This window comes from Myxine glutinosa, chromosome 5 (genome assembly GCF_964187855.1).
Source record: "Myxine glutinosa chromosome 5, kmMyxGlut1.1, whole genome shotgun sequence".
Taxonomy (NCBI): Eukaryota; Metazoa; Chordata; class Myxini; order Myxiniformes; family Myxinidae; genus Myxine; species Myxine glutinosa.
In genome coordinates this window covers 150,470,986-150,490,015 of record NC_136265.1, presented here as the reverse complement: position 1 = coordinate 150,490,015, position 19,030 = coordinate 150,470,986, and the positions used below count along the sequence as shown (strand labels likewise).

Below are 19,030 nucleotides of genomic sequence, written 5' to 3'. Positions count from 1 at the left end.
TTGTTTGTCCATGTTTGCACACTTCCCTGCATTAGTCCATGTCCAGTATGTGCAATTCACTAGGTTAGCCCACATACACCCAATTCACCTTATTAATACATGCATGTACAATGCACTTCTTTAGTCTACTTTCTCACAATGCACTTCTTTAGTCTACTTTCTCACAATGCACTTCTTTAGTCTACTTTCTCACAATGCACTTCTTTAGTCTACTTTCTCACAATGCACTTCTTTAGTCTACTTTCTCACAATGCACTTCTTTAGTCTACTTTCTCACAATGCACTTCTTTAGTCTACTTTCTCACAATTCACTTCTTTAGTCTACTTTCTCACAATGCACTTCTTTAGTCTACTTTCTCACAATTCACTTCTTTAGTCTACTTCCTCACAATTCACTTCTTTAGTCTACTTTCTCAGAATGCACTTCTTTAGTCTACTTTCTCACAATTCACTTCTTTAGTCTACTTTCTCACAATTCACTTCTTTAGTCTACTTTCTCACAATTCACTTCTTTAGTCTACTTTCTCACAATTCACTTCTTTAGTCTACTTTCTCACAATGCACTTCTTTAGTCTACTTTCTCACAATTCACTTCTTTAGTCTACTTTCTCACAATGCACTTCTTTAGTCTACTTTCTCACAATGCACTTCTTTAGTCTACTTTCTCACAATTCACTTCTTTAGTCTACTTTCTCACAATGCACTTCTTTAGTCTACTTTCTCACAATTCACTTCTTTAGTCTACTTCCTCACAATTCACTTCTTTAGTCTACTTTCTCAGAATGCACTTCTTTAGTCTACTTTCTCACAATTCACTTCTTTAGTCTACTTTCTCACAATTCACTTCTTTAGTCTACTTTCTCACAATTCACTTCTTTAGTCTACTTTCTCACAATTCACTTCTTTAGTCTACTTTCTCACAATGCACTTCTTTAGTCTACTTTCTCACAATTCACTTCTTTAGTCTACTTTCTCACAATGCACTTCTTTAGACTACTTTCTCACAATGCACTTCTTTAGACTACTTTCTCACAATGCACTTCTTTAGTCTACTTTCTCACAATTCACTTCTTTAGTCTACTTTCTCACAATTCACTTCTTTAGTCTACTTTCTCACAATTCACTTCTTTAGTCTACTTTCTCACAATGCACTTCTTTAGTCTACTTTCTCACAATTCACTTCTTTAGTCTACTTTCTCACAATGCACTTCTTTAGTCTACTTTCTCACAATGCACTTCTTTAGTCTACTTTCTCACAATTCACTTCTTTAGTCTACTTTCTCACAATTCACTTCTTTAGTCTACTTTCTCACAATTCACTTCTTTAGTCTACTTTCTCACAATGCACTTCTTTCGTCTACTTTCTCACAATTCACTTCTTTAGTCTACTTTCTCACAATTCACTTCTTTAGTCTACTTTCTCACAATGCACTTCTTTAGTCTACTTTCTCACAATTCACTTCTTTAGTCTACTTTCTCACAATTCACTTCTTTCGTCTACTTTCTCACAATTCACTTCTTTTGTCTACTTTCTCACAATGCACTTCTTTAGTCTACTTTCTCACAATTCACTTCTTTAGTCTACTTTCTCACAATTCACTTCTTTCGTCTACTTTCTCACAATTCACTTCTTTCGTCTACTTTCTCCCAATTCACTTCTTTAGTCTACTTTCTCACAATTCATTTCTTTAGTCTACTTTCTCACAATTCACTTCTTTAGTCTATTTCTCACAATTCACTTCTTTAGTCTACTTTCTCACAATTCACTTATTTAGTCTACTTTCTCACAATTCACTTCTTTAGTCTACTTTCTCACAATGCACTTCTTTAGCCTACTTTCTCACAATGCACTTCTTTAGTCTGCTTTCTCACAATGCACTTCTTTAGTCTACTTTCTCACAATTCACTTCTTTAGTCTACTTTCTCACAATTCACTTCTTTAGTCTACTTTCTCACAATTCACTTCTTTAGTCTACTTTCTCACAATGCACTTCTTTAGCCTACTTTCTCACAATGCACTTCTTTAGTCTACTTTCTCACAATTCACTTCTTTAGTCTACTTTCTCACAATGCACTTCTTTAGTCTACTTTCTCACAATTCACTTCTTTCGTCTACTTTCTCACAATTCACTTCTTTAGTCTACTTTCTCACAATTCACTTCTTTAGTCTACTTTCTCACAATTCACTTCTTTAGTCTACTTTCTCACAATTCACTTCTTTAGTCTACTTTCTCACAATGCACTTCTTTAGCCTACTTTCTCACAATTCACTTCTTTAGTCTACTTTCTCACAATTCACTTCTTTAGTCTACTTTCTCACAATTCACTTCTTTAGTCTACTTTCTCACAATGCACTTCTTTAGTCTACTTTCTCACAATTCACTTCTTTAGTCTACTTTCTCACAATGCACTTCTTTAGTCTACTTTCTCACAATGCACTTCTTTAGTCTACTTTCTCACAATTCACTTATTTAGTCTACTTTCTCACAATTCACTTCTTTAGCCTACTTTCTCACAATTCACTTCTTCAGTCTACTTTCTCACAATTCACTTCTTTCGTCTACTTTCTCACAATTCACTTCTTTAGTCTACTTTCTCACAATTCACTTCTTTAGTCTACTTTCTCACAATTCACTTCTTTAGTCTACTTTCTCACAATTCACTTCTTTAGTCTACTTTCTCACAATTCACTTCATTAGTCTACTTTCTCACAATTCACTTCTTTAGTCTACTTTCTCACAATTCACTTCTTTAGTCTACTTTCTCACAATTCACTTCTTTAGTCTACTTTCTCACAATTCACTTCGTTAGTCTACTTTCTCACAATTCACTTCTTTAGTCTACTTTCTCACAATTCACTTCTTTAGTCTACTTTCTCACAATTCACTTCTTTAGTCTACTTTCTCACAATTCACTTCTTTAGTCTACTTTCTCACAATTCACTTCTTTAGTCTACTTTCTCACAATTCACTTCTTTAGTCTACTTTCTCACAATGCACTTCTTTCGTCTACTTTCTCACAATTCACTTCTTTAGTCTACTTTCTCACAATTCACTTCTTTAGTCTACTTTCTCACAATGCACTTCTTTAGTCTACTTTCTCACAATTCACTTCTTTAGTGTACTTTCTCACAATTCACTTCTTTCGTCTACTTTCTCACAATGCACTTCTTTAGTCTACTTTCTCACAATTCACTTCTTTAGTCTACTTTCTCACAATTCACTTCTTTAGTCTACTTTCTCACAATGCACTTCTTTCGTCTACTTTCTCACAATTCACTTCTTTCGTCTACTTTCTCACAATTCACTTCTTTAGTCTACTTTCTCACAATTCATTTCTTTAGTCTACTTTCTCACAATTCACTTCTTTAGTCTACTTTCTCACAATTCACTTCTTTAGTCTACTTTCTCACAATTCACTTATTTAGTCTACTTTCTCACAATTCACTTCTTTAGTCTACTTTCTCACAATGCACTTCTTTAGCCTACTTTCTCACAATGCACTTCTTTAGTCTGCTTTCTCACAATGCACTTATTTAGTCTACTTTCTCACAATTCACTTCTTTAGTCTACTTTCTCACAATTCACTTCTTTAGTCTACTTTCTCACAATTCACTTCTTTAGTCTACTTTCTCACAATGCACTTCTTTAGCCTACTTTCTCACAATGCACTTCTTTAGTCTACTTTCTCACAATTCACTTCTTTAGTCTACTTTCTCACAATTCACTTCTTTAGTCTACTTTCTCACAATTCACTTCTTTAGTCTACTTTCTCACAATTCACTTCTTTAGTCTACTTTCTCACAATTCACTTCTTTAGTCTACTTTCTCACAATTCACTTCTTTAGTCTACTTTCTCACAATTCACTTCTTTAGCCTACTTTCTCACAATTCACTTCTTTAGTCTACTTTCTCACAATGCACTTCTTTAGTCTACTTTCTCACAATTCACTTCTTTAGTCTACTTTCTCACAATGCAGTTCTTTAGTCTACTTTCTCACAATGCACTTCTTTAGCCTACTTTCTCACAATTCACTTATTTAGTCTACTTTCTCACAATTCACTTCTTTAGTCTACTTTCTCACAATTCACTTCTTTAGTCTACTTTCTCACAATGCACTTCTTTAGTCTACTTTCTCACAATGCACTTCTTTAGCCTACTTTCTCACAATGCACTTCTTTAGTCTGCTTTCTCACAATTCACTTCTTTAGTCTACTTTCTCACAATGCACTTCTTTAGTCTGCTTTCTCACAATGCACTTCTTTAGTCTACTTTCTCACAATGCACTTCTTTAGTCTGCTTTCTCACAATGCACTTCTTTAGTCTACTTTCTCACAATGAACTTCGTTCGTCTATGTACACACAATTTCCTCCATTAGTCCAAGGAAGTACAATTAACTTTATTGTCCGCAGTCCACGCATGCAAATTCACAACATTAGTCCATGTACGCCAAGTTCACCTCGTTAGTCCACATACATGTACAATTCACTTCATTAGTCCACATAGGTACACAATCCACTCTCTTCTCTCATGTAAACACAAACACTGTTGATCTTTCTGATTATTTCAAGTAAACGCAAGCATCTATATTTCAGAACAGTGTTTTCTCTGCAGCCCTATAAATCCATGGGCTAGGGTTGGATTCATCCATCTGTTTATTAGTCCCCTACATGTTTCACTGGAGGGGACTATAGCTTTACTCTACGTCTATCTGCCTCGGAAGGATGATAGGCTGAGTCAACCCCCCTGGGGTTTTTCAGACGTTTTTCCCATACTCTTTAACATATTCAATAGAAACTTGGGACATGGCTTTATTATGAGAAGTTACAGAATGAATTCGAGTTTCAGGGAGTTTCGTCAATTTTTCACAGAGTTATGCCTTTTTGGACTTAGAAAATATCACACCCATAGGGGACATGTATTGCAAATCAATTCTCCCATTTGTTCTGTATGCCATTTGGGGGTTGAGGGAAGGCAGCTTGGACTGCTGTGTTGATAGGTCATATAGAGTGAAAAAGGGGGCTGGGGAGGGTGGTAATAGCATACATATATTTATTTGAATCCAATTTATTGTATTTCTCAATGAACCTCTTTTTCTATTTCTCAATTTTTGACCAAACTATGAACATCTATTTTTTTTAAATCCCTTTTCTTGTATTTCTCAATGCAATGTCATGTCTGTTATTTAGTAACCAAGCATTTTCTATAAAGTCCTAATATAAAAAAAAGATTAAAAGAAAAAACTTTTGAGCTTTCTTTTTAAAACTTTTCACTTGTTAAAATAAAATGGACCGATTAATCTATCTTCCCTGTCAGCAGACATTGCAGGCTGCTGAAGCAAGAAACACTCCAACACCTCACCTCCATCACGCCATTACTTCCTCGCTCACACTCTATCATCACCTCCTCACCTTCCCAATTACAAAAAGCACACCCTCTCCACCAACCCTTACTTTATGAATATAATTTGATTTAAAAAATGTATTTAAAAATCTATATCCTATTTCTATGATATTTAAAAATAAACAGATAACAAACATGTCGAACATTTAAATATGAAAGTGGTTCAAGCTTGATGCGGAATATGTAATGCAGAACATGGAAAATAATTATTCCATGCTGAAATTATATGCAATTATATTATCTATCGTGAAAAATGATGCAGGAGAAGGATCAAAGCGTTAGTCATTCAAAATGAGCTCAGGCAACACCAGATTAACAGTTTACAGAAAGGTGAAGGTTTGAACCGAGGCTATCCAGCTTGAACACAAGTGCAAGTATCTCTAAGCTATCCTGCCAGCTGTTGCAGGTGCTTGTATATCTATCTATAATTCCAGTAATCTCTGTGTGTGTGTGTGTCTGTGTGTTTGTTTGTTTGTCTGTGACCGCTGTTTCTCGACAACCACGGGTCCGATATACTTGAAACTTGCCAGGTATATTGCTGGGGACCTGAGGATGTGCCTTTTCAAGGTTTCATATTAATCGGAGAAGTAGTTACCGAGCTATGGCGATTTATTTACCAACCGTTCGCTTTGGCTTTGCGAATGGACCAAACCATTTCATGTAAATAGAGGGGGGGGGGGGGGGGTTCTACCGTACTCGCAAGCCGTTCGCTTTGGCTTTGCGAATGGACCAAACCATTTCATGTAAATAGAGGGGGGGGTTCTGTGGTCGTTACTGCCACGTGGTTTCAAAGTTTTTTTTTGTTGTTGTTGTTTGCACGCATGTTTCTTTGCACCCACGTACGGGCACGCCCTAGTGTTAATAATTCCTCAGCATCTTTGCACGGGTTCTGCTCGCAATTGTGTGGTATAAATTTATAAACATAGCTTCAATTTTGTTACCTTATACAGACCTGTCGTCATTACTACGACGAGACGAGTCTCACCTTTTTCCGTGTAACGAAAAGTTCTTGGTAGGCAGTTGATCGCAAAAATCGAGCATAACTGTCGGTTTTCATCAACATGTAAATATGTTCCTGCAAAGACATATTTATAAGTGCAGCAAAGCTATTGAACAATTTGCATTGATCTTGTCTTCATTACGGAAGTTCATCTCCCAATCAGCTTCAAAGCTTATATCCTCTCATGATAGTTTTAGCATTCTTCTAACCTGAGCATCGTCAAATGAGTGCCTGCCACCCTCCTTGATATTTTGTGCTGTGTGCTCAAACGTGTGTGAGTCGAGGTTGATCGCGTTGCTGGCACTGGGTGCCAGGAATTCCCTCCAGATGCTCTCTACCAGCGAAGGTACCTCGGTAGCTGGTCGGCTTTTCAGATCCTGCACCGCAAGCCAGAATCTGGAAGCAAATGAAAAAAAAACCCCATAATTTCTGTTGGATGGGGTGTTCAAAACTGAGCACTGTTTTTAACCAGGTTAGAGCAATATAAGGATATATGACAGGATAACCTAGAGATATACACTCTCACCTCTGAGCTATCTCACCTGTTTTCTATTCTCGACCCAGCTACAAACTGTCATCCTGATATTCCACTGCAATGCATCAATGTGTGTGCCATTCATCAGATGGATGTTAAAGCAGAGGTCCCTCCCATGATGTCTTTCACAAAGGGTATGGGAGTTATCATCGGCACCACAAACAAATTACAAATTCCTGACCTGTATGATTGCTGGGAAGGCAATTGCAAACCAGCCAGCACAAGCCCGTTATAGTAGGATGGCCAGTGGCCAAAATTATGCGTATATTCAGAGGTGTCGGCACTTTTTGTTAAAATTTGGTCTAAAATAACTTGTATTAAGGCAGTTTTCAAGGTGGATTGCGCCTTCATCATCTTCATTTTCACCATCAACATCACCAACGCATCATTTGATCAAGTTTATCATCATTGTTATTAAAGGTCAGTTTCATGATCTTAATAACTTGAGAAAATACACTTTATTTTATGTTCTTAATACAGGAGAATACACTATATTTTATGTTCTTAATAACTCTTTTATTCATGAAAAAATACGACAAAAACAATGCGCAAACATGTTAATTAAGGATACAGTTTGCACAAATATTGAAGCGGAAGTCCCTAACCTTATTTTCCCCATTATCCCCTAAGTTTGCGGATTTGCGGTTCACGGGGGATTTTCAAGAATGCAACCCGCGCGAATGGCAAGACCCTACTGTATGTGTATATCGGCCCCCTTGTTCTGTTCATTCATTAGTGAAATGTTTCGCAGAACAGTACATGCATGGTGATGTCATCGGACTCGCACCGCAATGATGATCTTCAACAATATTATCCGATACTTCATCCGTATTCATTACAGCTGCTCTTGTATAAGTTTGCTGAGCACACATTACCTTCCAATGTCTTTGTTGCTCAGCATCCCGTGCAAGTCTGTGATAACGTTCATTGAATGTCTCGTTCTGTTCCCTCATTCTTTTATTCATTTTGGAGATAGAATTTACAAACGCGAGTGGTGACACGTAAACGATGCTCTGCCCTTCTCCCCACGTGCAGAGTACCTAATTGTAACTTTTTATTGTGACTACGTCTGAAGAATGAAACATTCCGACTATATAAAGAATACAGCTCAAATGGAAAAGTCCCTGAGAAAAAAGTCTTATGGGTGGTGTATAAGAACATTACATTGCACCTTTCTGTCCTGCGAAAACCAATGTTACTCTTTTCGTTACAGCATACAAAATGACATTTTAAAAATTAAATATTTCAAATAAACATATTTAAAGTGTACGTGCACATCTACTATTTTAGAGAGCTGTTGGTCTGTCTGTCTGTCTGTCTGTGTGTGTGTGTTGCCATTTTTCTCAGAGATGGCTGAACGGATCTTCGTCAAATTTCAGAGGTTCATCAGTGAGTGCCTGGGAGTGTTTTCGGCAAAAAAAAAAAAAAAGTTTGTTTTTTTGGAGTTAAAAAAAAAAAAAAAATCGCTCAATAATGCCGAAGCCTTTTTAAATGAATGACATTTATATACAAGTACACATTCGCATAAATAAATACAAAACAATCACCAGACATTTGAACATATAAATCAAACAATTCCGGAAGTGTACGAAGTTGGTAGTAAGGCTTCCTCTTCTTGCTGATCGGCATCACAATTAACTCAGAAACGTGATGAACGGCACATTCAGCAGCATATGTTCAATGAAAAGGTGATGAACCCCCTTCCTCTCCTACCTCCGCCCTCCCTTTCCTGCCTCCTCCTCCCCCCCCCCCCCACCCCCTAGTAACTTATAAAATAAGACCGAAACAATATCTCTCGGCAATTTGCCGTCTGTGTTTACTTATTTATTTTACATGTGTGAATTGTATGTCCATGCACACGTGAAATGGAGTTTGTTTATTAATCCTGGATGTGAACACGATTCAGCCTTGAAAACTCGTGCGAAATGAAAAAAAAACATCAATGGAATGAATGGAGTGTTTAATGAATGGAGTCTGTCGGCAATTTTCCGTCTGTGGCGATACGTGAACGAAGCTAGGCCCATCTCCCCACATTGTTGACTTTTTTGTGACGACTGTCATCAAATGGAAAAGTCCGCCGCAAATTTATAATATATCTCGGCATTTTCCTGTGTGTTATTTTAGGCGGTGTATAACATACCGTTCAGCGAATGTCTAAAATGTCTCAGCAATTTCCCATGAGTGTTCGTGAATTTTCTCAATTATTGCTGAAACCGAGTCTAAAACCATTGATAAAAATGAAATTAGAGTCGAGATAAAGCCGAGAGAGTCTCAATTATCTTCATGTTATAGGCCTTTGAAAATGCATTTTGTTATATAAACGGGAACTTTCATCAAATTTTATTCCCGTTTTTTTCAACTGAGTCTAAAACCATGTTAGCGACTGTGACAAATGAAATGAGATATCGAATTAGAGTTGAAATAAAACTGTGAGAGAGAGCAAGACAACACGGGCCTAACAAAAGAGGCCTCGAGTAAACAACATGGTGGATATTTGTTTTTGAAGCTCCTCCCTGACCAGGTGTAGCCACTCCCCCGGACAGACACATCACAGACAGACAGAATCACCTACGGAGAATATTATATAGATTGAAATGCATGAAATTGTCCACAGAAGAAAATGATGGTGTGCGTGCATGTGTGCATTGCTTGTGTGCACTTGTGGGGATGCAAGCAAAGTGAGAGGATGCTAAAATGTTGTGTTTGGCTGTGCAAAGACAAAAAGGGTTATGCAATAAGGATTTATAATTATTTTATGATTGATATGCTTCAACAAAACAACAACAACAAAAAATAACTAACAAACCTAACTAACACTAACAAACAAAAAGAGGAAATCCACAAGCTGCTCTACAAGTTGATTCGATTGTCAAAAGAGATAGCAATACAACAGTTTCCTGCTTAGTTCCATCTGTGGATTGAATGTTTGTCACTGTCTTGATTTCTATAGACATGTTTCCAAAATTTCATACATGCCAGTTTATGAAGTTACGATCACTTCAATTGCATTATCCTATCATGTTTGTACATTTTTATGTCTCCGCGATGAAGTCGCCGGAGGCATTACGTTTTTGGGTTGTCCGTCCATCCGTCCGTCCGTCCAGGCTCACCCTTGTTTTTCTCAGCAACCATATATCCGATTGAGACGAATCTTTCAGGGTAGGAGTGACACCCATGCAGAATGTTTTTATGATAATTATGATTTCATAGGTCACGTGGTATGGCAGCCATCTTGGATTAAAAGCAAATACTGAAAAAAATATTTCTCTGAAACCGCTGAATGGAAAATTTTTTAACTTGGCACATTGTCAAGTACTCCCAATGGGGAACAAAATCATGAGAATGATGTCATCTTTGGTGAAGTGGTATACCAGCCAAAATGTTTTAATCGAATTCTTTATCTTAAAAATCTGAAATCACATGCACATGATCTATGACCCATTTGTAATGAAATATTAAATTTATGACATCATAGGTCACATGGTTTGGCAGACATATTGGATTGAAGGAAAATATCAAATAATTATATCTCTGAAACCGCTCACCGTATCGATGCGAAATTTTACAAATATCATCTAACAGCACTGTTGCATATAGTTTGAAAATGGTGTCATAGATCACGTGGTTTGGCCGCCATCTTGGACAGAAAAATGAACCTTATCCGATCAACACGAAACTTCAAAAACGTGATCCCCTACCCATACATATGCAGAGTGTATATTTTATAAGGTCATATGTCATGTGGTATGGCAGCAATATTAACTTGAAAGCCGATATTTACAATAATCCCTTCTCTGAAACTGCTTCACCGATGGATGTCATGTCATGTCTGGTAAAAATGTGATACTTGAGAAGAGCTGAAGGGATTTCAATCAAACTTGTTTATTTTTAGGAGGTTAAATCAAACTCTAAATCAAATATGACAGTGAATGATGGCATCTACCCGTTGTGGGACTATGCGGACGCATATTGGCGACACAGTCGCATTCTTCTAGTTATCTCAGCTATAAATTTACAGACTACCGGTAGTTGCGCATACACGGGGATAAAATAGCACAAAGTGTTTTTCTATTATCCGACAGAAAAACAGCTTCAAACAGAGGCGTGGATGTAGTGTAAGTCACTGTGACAGTGAGTTGCCCTACTGTAGATTCTCGCAGCTGAATTCCGACTCCAGGAACCTGAGGAAGCATTCCCGGCCCATCGGGTCTCGGAGGAGCTCGTCAAGAGAAAAGCCCCAGCGTCGGACCCGTGGCTGGCTAGGTTCATTCCTGACAACACCCACAGGCATACAGACCACATCGTTTATTATAAATAAAATAATCCCACAGTGAGGAATGAAATACAAAGGAAATGCATTCTGGTTTCACATTGATTGAGGGCAACGGTATTTCCTGCAGGACAAACACAGGCTCTCAGGAGAGACAATCACAGTAACAAATATAAAATAGCAAATTGCAAAGGTTTTTAATAACAGAATTAGGAAAGATGTGCACAAAATCCTTTAAAACATATAATGGCAGCACTTTCATCAACGTCAACAAATCATTGCATGATTATTAACCACAGATGAAGTACCGTATATATGTATATGTATATATATATATATATATATATATATATATATATATATATATATATATATATATACACATACATATATATATATATATATACATATATATATATATATATACATATATATATATATATATATATATATATATATATATATATATATATATATATATATATATATATACATATATATATATATATATATATATATAACATAACGATGGTTGTATTAAAAGGCTCCAAGAGCAGTATTCCCTCTGACACCGAAGGCAGATGAAGGTCATGATTTCACCCTGCCTGTTTGCCTGTGAGCAGGACATACTGAAAAGTTATCGACGGATTCGGACGAAGCTCGGTGGACAAGTTGGGTTTGTGACAAGGACAAAATAATTAGATTTTGGGGAAGATCCCGATACTATAATTTTTTTATAGTGTTCTTCACCATTTGTTGTTTTTTTTGTATACTGAATCGAGGCTCGTGAAAGAGCTAACATTTATTTCACAAACAAATCAACCAGACAAACAAAACATACAAAAACAGGGAGCGGCAGACAAGATGGGGAGAGGAGGGGAAGCACACAAACACAACACCTGAGAGCAGGGAGAAGCGCGGGAGGGAGAGGGCCTAGGGGGAGGAGGCGTGGGAAGGGGGGGGGGGGGGAGAGGTGTAAAACACAAGGAGACCAAGGACTTCCAGGACAGAAGTTGGTATTTCAAAAAAGTGTAGGATTTGGGGTGAAATTAGCGGGGGTAGAAAAGATCAAGGTTTTGTATGGGGGAAGATAAGAGATGGTGGTGAACAGCTGTTTTAAAGACCTGGAGGGTGGAATGGGATTGAAGAGAGTGAGGGAGTTTGTTCCAGAGGCGGGAGAAAAGAGGAATGAAGGAGTGAAGGTGAGCAGAAAGTCTTGATTTTGGCAGTTTAACCATAAGAGGGTTGCAGGCAGATCTTGTGCGACCTGTAGGAATATTTGGGGGACAGAGCCCAGAGAGAGCTGGGGGGGCAAGGCCAGAGAGGAGTCGGTATAAGACGGAAAGACCACCAACCTGCCTGCGGTGAGTGAGTGAAAGGCCCTTGGAGTTAGCTTCATCGCGGGAGATTCCAATGATTCTGAACGCTTTGGTTTCAACAGCGTGAAGACGAGCTAGGTGTGAGGCAGGAGCACCAGCCCAGAGGGGAGAGCAGTATTCCATTGAGCTGTGGATGAAAGCCTTGTATGTGGTGAGGAGCTCAGGTGTGCCAAAGAAGGACTTCGCTCGACGGAGGATGCCCAGTCGGCGACTGGCTTTGGAGGCCAGATTTGAAATGTGGTTTTCCCAGGAAAGATCATGGCAGATAGTGAGACCCAAAAGCTTGAGTGACAGAACTTCTTCGAGAGGATTATTCAGAAAGTGGATGGGAGGGTTGTCCAGTCGGTCTTTTCGGAGAGACATCGTAAGAGTGTGAGATTTGTCAGGATTGAAAGACATGTTCCACTTGTTTGCCCAGTCTGTGATTTTGACCAGGTCTTCAGAGAGTGAGGAGGCTGCAGACTGCCGAACTGACGGATGAGGAATGGAGCGACAGAGAGTAGAGTCATCAGCAAAGAGATAGAGATGATTTTCAAGAGAGTCAGAGAGATCATTGATGAAGACCAGAAAAAGCACCAGACCATTGAGAGATCGGGCCAAAAATGATATATGTATACAGTAACCAAAAGTAAATACATATATGAACCAATATTGTTGAGTTTCCTGTTGCGGGCAACGTATGATGTGCTACCATCACCAGTAAACTTGGGATTGTGGGGGTTGTTGCAGGAGGAGAGATGTTATTTGTGTGGAGGTTTGGAAACGGTGCAGCATGCACCGAGTGCATGCTCAGTAGCATTGGCAGCAGGAAGATACAAGTGGCGGCATGATCAGGTGCTGGCGGTGGTAGTGTAGATGGTGCAACAAGAGGTGCTGAGATTGAGAGAGAAAAGAATGGAGAAGGAGACCGATGGGGGAGAGGTGTTGTTTGTCAAAGAGGGCCAAGTGGTAAGAGGTGGAAAGAGGAGGAGGTGGAAAGCAAGAGGTCTGTCAGATGCTTGTGATTGGCAGGTGGTGGCAGACCTAAAGCCACAATTGGTATGCCCAGAGGAGATCTGTGTGACAAGGTTGCGGCCTGACATTGTCATCTGGCCAGGTGCAACAACAGGTCTTAGTGGAATTGTCTGTACCTTGGTGTTACGTGCTCCTCCCCGACCCCCTGGTCACGGTGTACCTCCGAGCCCCAAGAGGAGTCATGGCAGAAAAATGTGTTATTCTGTATGTCAAAGATCAATGGTGAAGCCACACCAATTGTTACTCACAAACAAATATTGTATTAAGATCACACAAGAATAACAGTACAACAATAATATGAATCAAAAGTACAATCAATATCCTATGATGGTACCATCAGTTTTATAATATTGTTGCGGATATGAGATTGGCCTCCATCCATATCCGCTTGTAAATATTCCCCTATTTCCCCAATACTTCCCAACTATCCCCAATCCCCCATTCCCTAGTCCCATTTTCTGTAAACAACACTCTGTAGCCCCGACCTTCCCCTATTTCCCCCCTTAAATGTCGCATCCAGGTCCACCGCATCTCACGTAGACAACTATAGGACATCTTGCTAGTTATTCTTAGTCTATGTCAGTTAAGGACTCGTTTCCATTAATTCTGACTCTTCGTTGCACCAGAATGTGATTGTATGGCACCGTTAGAAAGTTTAGGACCTCCCAATACCTCCCCGCAGCTCTTCCTCATGGTACAACAACAACAACAACAACAACAGCGGTGGCGGCACGGGGAGTGTGCGTCCTCACTCCGGATTGGTTAGCCGCCATTGAACATGTGCTCCGACGGGGTTACCACGCAGGGGCTCGCTGTCAGCTCCTCGTCAAGGGCGGAGCCCGGTAACCCCCCGCACCCAATAGAAGCGGCGGACCGATCCCATCTGGGGCGGGGCCAATGAGCCGAGGGCGTGTCACTCCCCGCTGAGCATGCGCAGGAAGAGGGAGGTGACGTCAGATGCGCGCTGGACTTGAAGGAAGAGAGACGCCACCTCCGAGCGCTGCAATACCTCCCCGCATCTCTGGACCGGACCGTGTTTGATTCTGCCCCTGAGCCAAGGTGCACCTTGTGCTATCGACTGCCTGTCCTTCCCTGCCATCAATCCCCGTGTAAGTCAGTCTTGTCCCGTTTGTCTGTGGTCTGTCGGGGATAGATAAGACTGTTTAAGTGCCCATCTTTTCTGTGCTTTACCTCTTACCGTGTAATCTACCACTTTTCTGCATCACCAATTATATCCTCCTCCGGAGGTCTTGAGAACTGTACCCCTTGTGTCGTGTCATTTACCCCAGCCGTTGTGTCCTTTCCTTCATTGATTTAGCATAGCGCGACTTGGTCAACGTTCGGGCGGGATCGGGTTCTAATCGGGGAGTAACTGTTCGGACGCGGTAATACACCACCGCTCGGTCAATATAACATCTGTCCGCGATCCGCAACAATTGGTGTCGGGAAGTGGGATTGGACCCGAAGCGCGCTTCACGCGCTCGAAATTATTAACGGCGAAATTTGATTTTGGTTTACAAAAATAAAAACCCGAATTTTGAAAGTCGCGCTATGGCGGATCAAGACGGCTGGGTTCCGGTAGAGGAGAGTGAGGCAGGGTCGATCCAGGACCAAATTGAGGGACAAGAGGAGAGCGAAGCAGTGAGGGCGGCAGGTTCGCAAAATGGCGCCTCGCACATGGCTGCGGCGGCCGCACCCGCTGCACAAGTGGGAGGGATGGCCCAAATGCAGGCCCTCATGGAGCAATTTATGGCGCAAATGCAGGCGTCCCTCAATCTGCAGAAGGACGATATGAGGGCTAATAGTGAGCAAATGAGGGCTGATAGTGAGCGATTGGGTGAGCGATTGGAGGGCCAAATGGGGGTAATGGGGAACCGGATGGATGCTCAGGGTGAGCGATTGGAGGGCCAAATGGGGGCCCAGATCGGAGGGTTAGGGAGTAGAATAGAGGGATTAGACAATAGATTAGGGGAAATACAGGAGGGGTTAATGGGGGTAGAAAACAGAATGGCCGCTCAAGAGAATCAAATGGAAGGGATGCAAAAGGGGTTAGAGGGGTTAGAAAACAGTATGGAAGGCAAATTGAGGGACATGAGGGACCAAGCGGAAAGGGAAGTTAAACAAATGGGGCAGCAGATAGAGGGGGTCAGAATGGGGGTAGAAACTAAATTGGATGCTCACAGGGAGGAAATGGAGCAGATGAGGGTGGCATCTGGGCAAGAGATGCAAGTGATGGGAGAAGAGATCAGAAGAGGTGTGAGTGAGGAGGTCGGAGGAGTGCACGAGGAGGTGAGGCACTGTGAGGAGCGCATGGAGAAGGAGGTGAGAAAGGGGACTGTAAAGTTACAAGGGGGCATAGAGGACCTGACGCAGGAGGTGGAACAGCTGACGGTGGGACAGACTGAGTTAGTGGAGCAGGTACAAAGGAACACTGCGGTACTAGGAGGGTTAAAAGCGACACAGAAAGAACTAAAAGACGACTTGATAGCGACGAAGAGGCAATGTCAGATGGTACGTGAGGGACTGACAACGAGGTTGGACGAGGTGACAGAGGTAATGGAGACGAAGGACCGGCAGGTGAGGACGCACATGGAAACGGTCAAGGTAGCCTTAGAGGACGAACTTGAGGAGACGTACTGGGAAATAAAAGAGGTGAAGCAGAAATTAGAAGAAGTGGAAGAAGGGGTAAGCGAAATTAAGAAGCGACGGAGAGGGGATAAGAAAGAGATAAAAGAGGAAGTAAAAGAATTGGTCCAAAGTCTGTGTTCGGATCGTGATGATGTGCTCATTAACCGGATGAGGGATTCGCAGGTGATGGAGGAGAAGCGAAGAGGAAGAGGACCCGGTGTAAGTGGTGACCAATATGGTCGTGCGTATGATGCGCCAGGTGATTTAATGAGCTTGGGGGTCGAGATGGACCCGGGTGTTCGTGAGAGGCCGTTGGTGAAGTGTGCGACAAGTCTGGTGTGCGAAAAAGGAGGTGTGCGAGAAAGTCCGACTCTGGGGTGTGTGAGGAAAAAGTGCGTGCCAAGGAGTGAGGGTGCTGTCGAGAGTGAGTCGGTCGTAGCGCGTGTGCGAGGGAGCACATGGAAGCGCGTAGTGAGGAGTGTTACGGAGGGTGTAAAGGGAGAATGCACGCCTGTGGTGCGTGTTACAGAGGATGTAACGGGAGAGGGTGTGCGAGAAAGATGTGTGACGGACAGGTGCATGGGGAAAGAGTGCGCTGTCAAAAGTAAGGAAGAGTGTACACCTGTGGTGAGTGTTACAGAGGGTGTAACGGGAGAGTGTGCGCGAGAAAGGTGTGTAATGGACGGGTGCATGAGGAAAGAGTGCGCTGTCGAGAGTAAGGGTGAGTGCGCTGTCAAGAGTGGAGGTGAGAGTAGTAAGAGTGACACGGAGCGTGAGTTGGTTGTGACAGGTGAGAAAGGAAGCACACCTGGAATGGTAGAGCGTGTGTGGGAATGCACGCTGGAATTGGTAGTGAGGCACGTGGTTGGGTGTGCGAGTGAAAGCACACCTGTGATTGTCACAGAGGAGGTGACCGAGGAAGGGGCGCGAAGAGGTGTGTTGGTGAGGTGTGCGACCAACGAATGTGTGCCAAAGTGTTCGGTGGTCAGGTGTGTGACCAAGGCTGGGAGTGGAATGAGTGTACCTGGGTGTGTTAGAGAAGGTACGACGAGGAGCATGGAAACGGCTGGATGTATGAGCAAGAAAGGGGTAGCGTATGCATGTAAGCATGCAGGTGAAGCATCGACGGTAACCGGGTTAGAGGTTAGAACGACTTGTAGCCGAATCGGACCCTCGGTGCGTGCCGGGCTTCGCGTGCCGCGAGAACCAGCGGGGATCCGAGCCACGGCGGGTTCGAAAGGACCGCCGTACGCGATCCACGCTGGGCCTCGCTTTGAACGGCCGCGTCCATGCTCCACTAGGCGGAGCGGGCAGCCCGATAGGAAGGGTCGTCATGGCGACCACTTTTTGTTGAGGCATTCCGGCAGGTCGAGATCGGGCCATGGGATGGCTCCGTGCCGAGATGGTGTGTGGGGTCTCGGGCCGGGTAAACCTCCTTCCCTGCACCGAATGCGGGACGTATCCAGCCGCTGGCACAAAACAACCCGCGTTCATTGCTCGGCTGTACGAAGCCGGGCTGTAGACGTGAATTGGCGCACCGAGAGGATCTAATAAGTAGACGGGTGATGAGGTTAGTGTTTTGGCCCCGAAATTAGAAAAAAAACAAAATTTGATGATTGGCAAAGGATTGGCAGTAATGATTGGCAGATGATGGGTAGTGATTGGCAAATTTTTGATTTGTTGAAATTTGATGTGCAAAATTGGTAGTGGGAGATGCCCGATGTGGTGGGATGGCAACTCTGTCATCCCTCACAAACGTGTGGGGCAAATGCGCTATAGATTATGGGGTTTATGGCAGTGAAAACTAGCCCGGGAGGGTTAGGATATATCATGTGTAGGGCCCGAGAAGATGACATTAGGTGACGTTAAGGTTTAGTTAGTGACTGATACCTGTAGTGGGGACGCAGGTAGAGTAGATTGGATGATAATGACGTGGGAGCGCAATAGTTTAAAGGGACGACTGGGAAGCGCAAGTTTCAGAGGGGAGTAGTTAGCTGAGATGATGCCGTGTGTGTGAGGATTGAACAGGTGTGATTGAACAGGTGTGATTGCACAGGTGTGCAACTGAACAGGTGCGTGGAGCAGTGTTTGAGTGATAGTAGTGGTGATTGTGGATTGTGATGACCAAATGGTCCAGGAAGAAAGGAGGGTGCAGGTGGCACCAGGTATGAGTGCACAGGTGTGCAACAACAGGTGTATGTGGCTGTGTGGAATAAATGGTAGTGTGGAATAAATGGAGTATTGGAATGGATGGTCGTGGAGTGAGTATGGTGGAAATTGTGGAGTGGAGTGGATGGTGCGAAGGTGTGAATGGGGGAAGAGTGGACCCCCATCACGGATACCCGGGGCGGGTAGTGTAAGTGTTAGGTAGAGGGTATAGGTAAATTGTGGTTGGATATTGGCATCTGTGGTGCGGGTGAAAGAATGGTCTTTGGATGGGTGCATTAGTGTTGTGGAAATGGCTGGGCGTGTAGCCTGTTAGTGTGTGTAGTTGGTTTGGGCACTCCACCACTGTGAGGATGTCGGCCAGGTGAGGCCGCAGGTGGGCTCTGGGAGCCGTTAGTGTCAGTGGGTGCCTGAGGATCCCGGGTGTGGATCGGGCAGCCCGTGCCAGAGAGGGCACTGAGGGGGTGAGAGTGCGAGAGGGCCTTCCCCAATTAGTTAGGTTAGGGTGAGGAGCAGGTAAGCTCGGGTGGCAACTACAGTGGTGGAGGTGTGCAGGTGGGTAGACCTGCTGGGAGAGCTACACGTCGCAGCCCAGAAATTGTGCGAGGGCACCGGGAGATGAATCGGGGGAGTG

The 19,030-nt window shown here is 42.4% G+C and overlaps 1 protein-coding gene across 6 annotated transcripts in view; it reads right to left on the bottom strand.

Moving 5' to 3' along the window:
• LOC137426929 (regulator of G-protein signaling 7-like) overlaps nucleotides 1-19,030 on the bottom strand; it is a 260,768-nt gene that overhangs the window by 15,468 nt on the left and 226,270 nt on the right. For all 6 annotated transcript variants that reach the window (XM_068115959.2, XM_068115957.2, XM_068115962.2 and 3 more), the window contains 3 exons: nucleotides 11,085-11,210; nucleotides 6,614-6,800; nucleotides 6,390-6,479 (listed from right to left, as the gene is read on the bottom strand). In XM_068115959.2, the coding sequence (XP_067972060.2) occupies nucleotides 6,390-6,479; nucleotides 6,614-6,800; nucleotides 11,085-11,210 (403 nt within the window). The remainder of the gene's footprint in view (nucleotides 1-6,389; nucleotides 6,480-6,613; nucleotides 6,801-11,084; nucleotides 11,211-19,030) is intronic.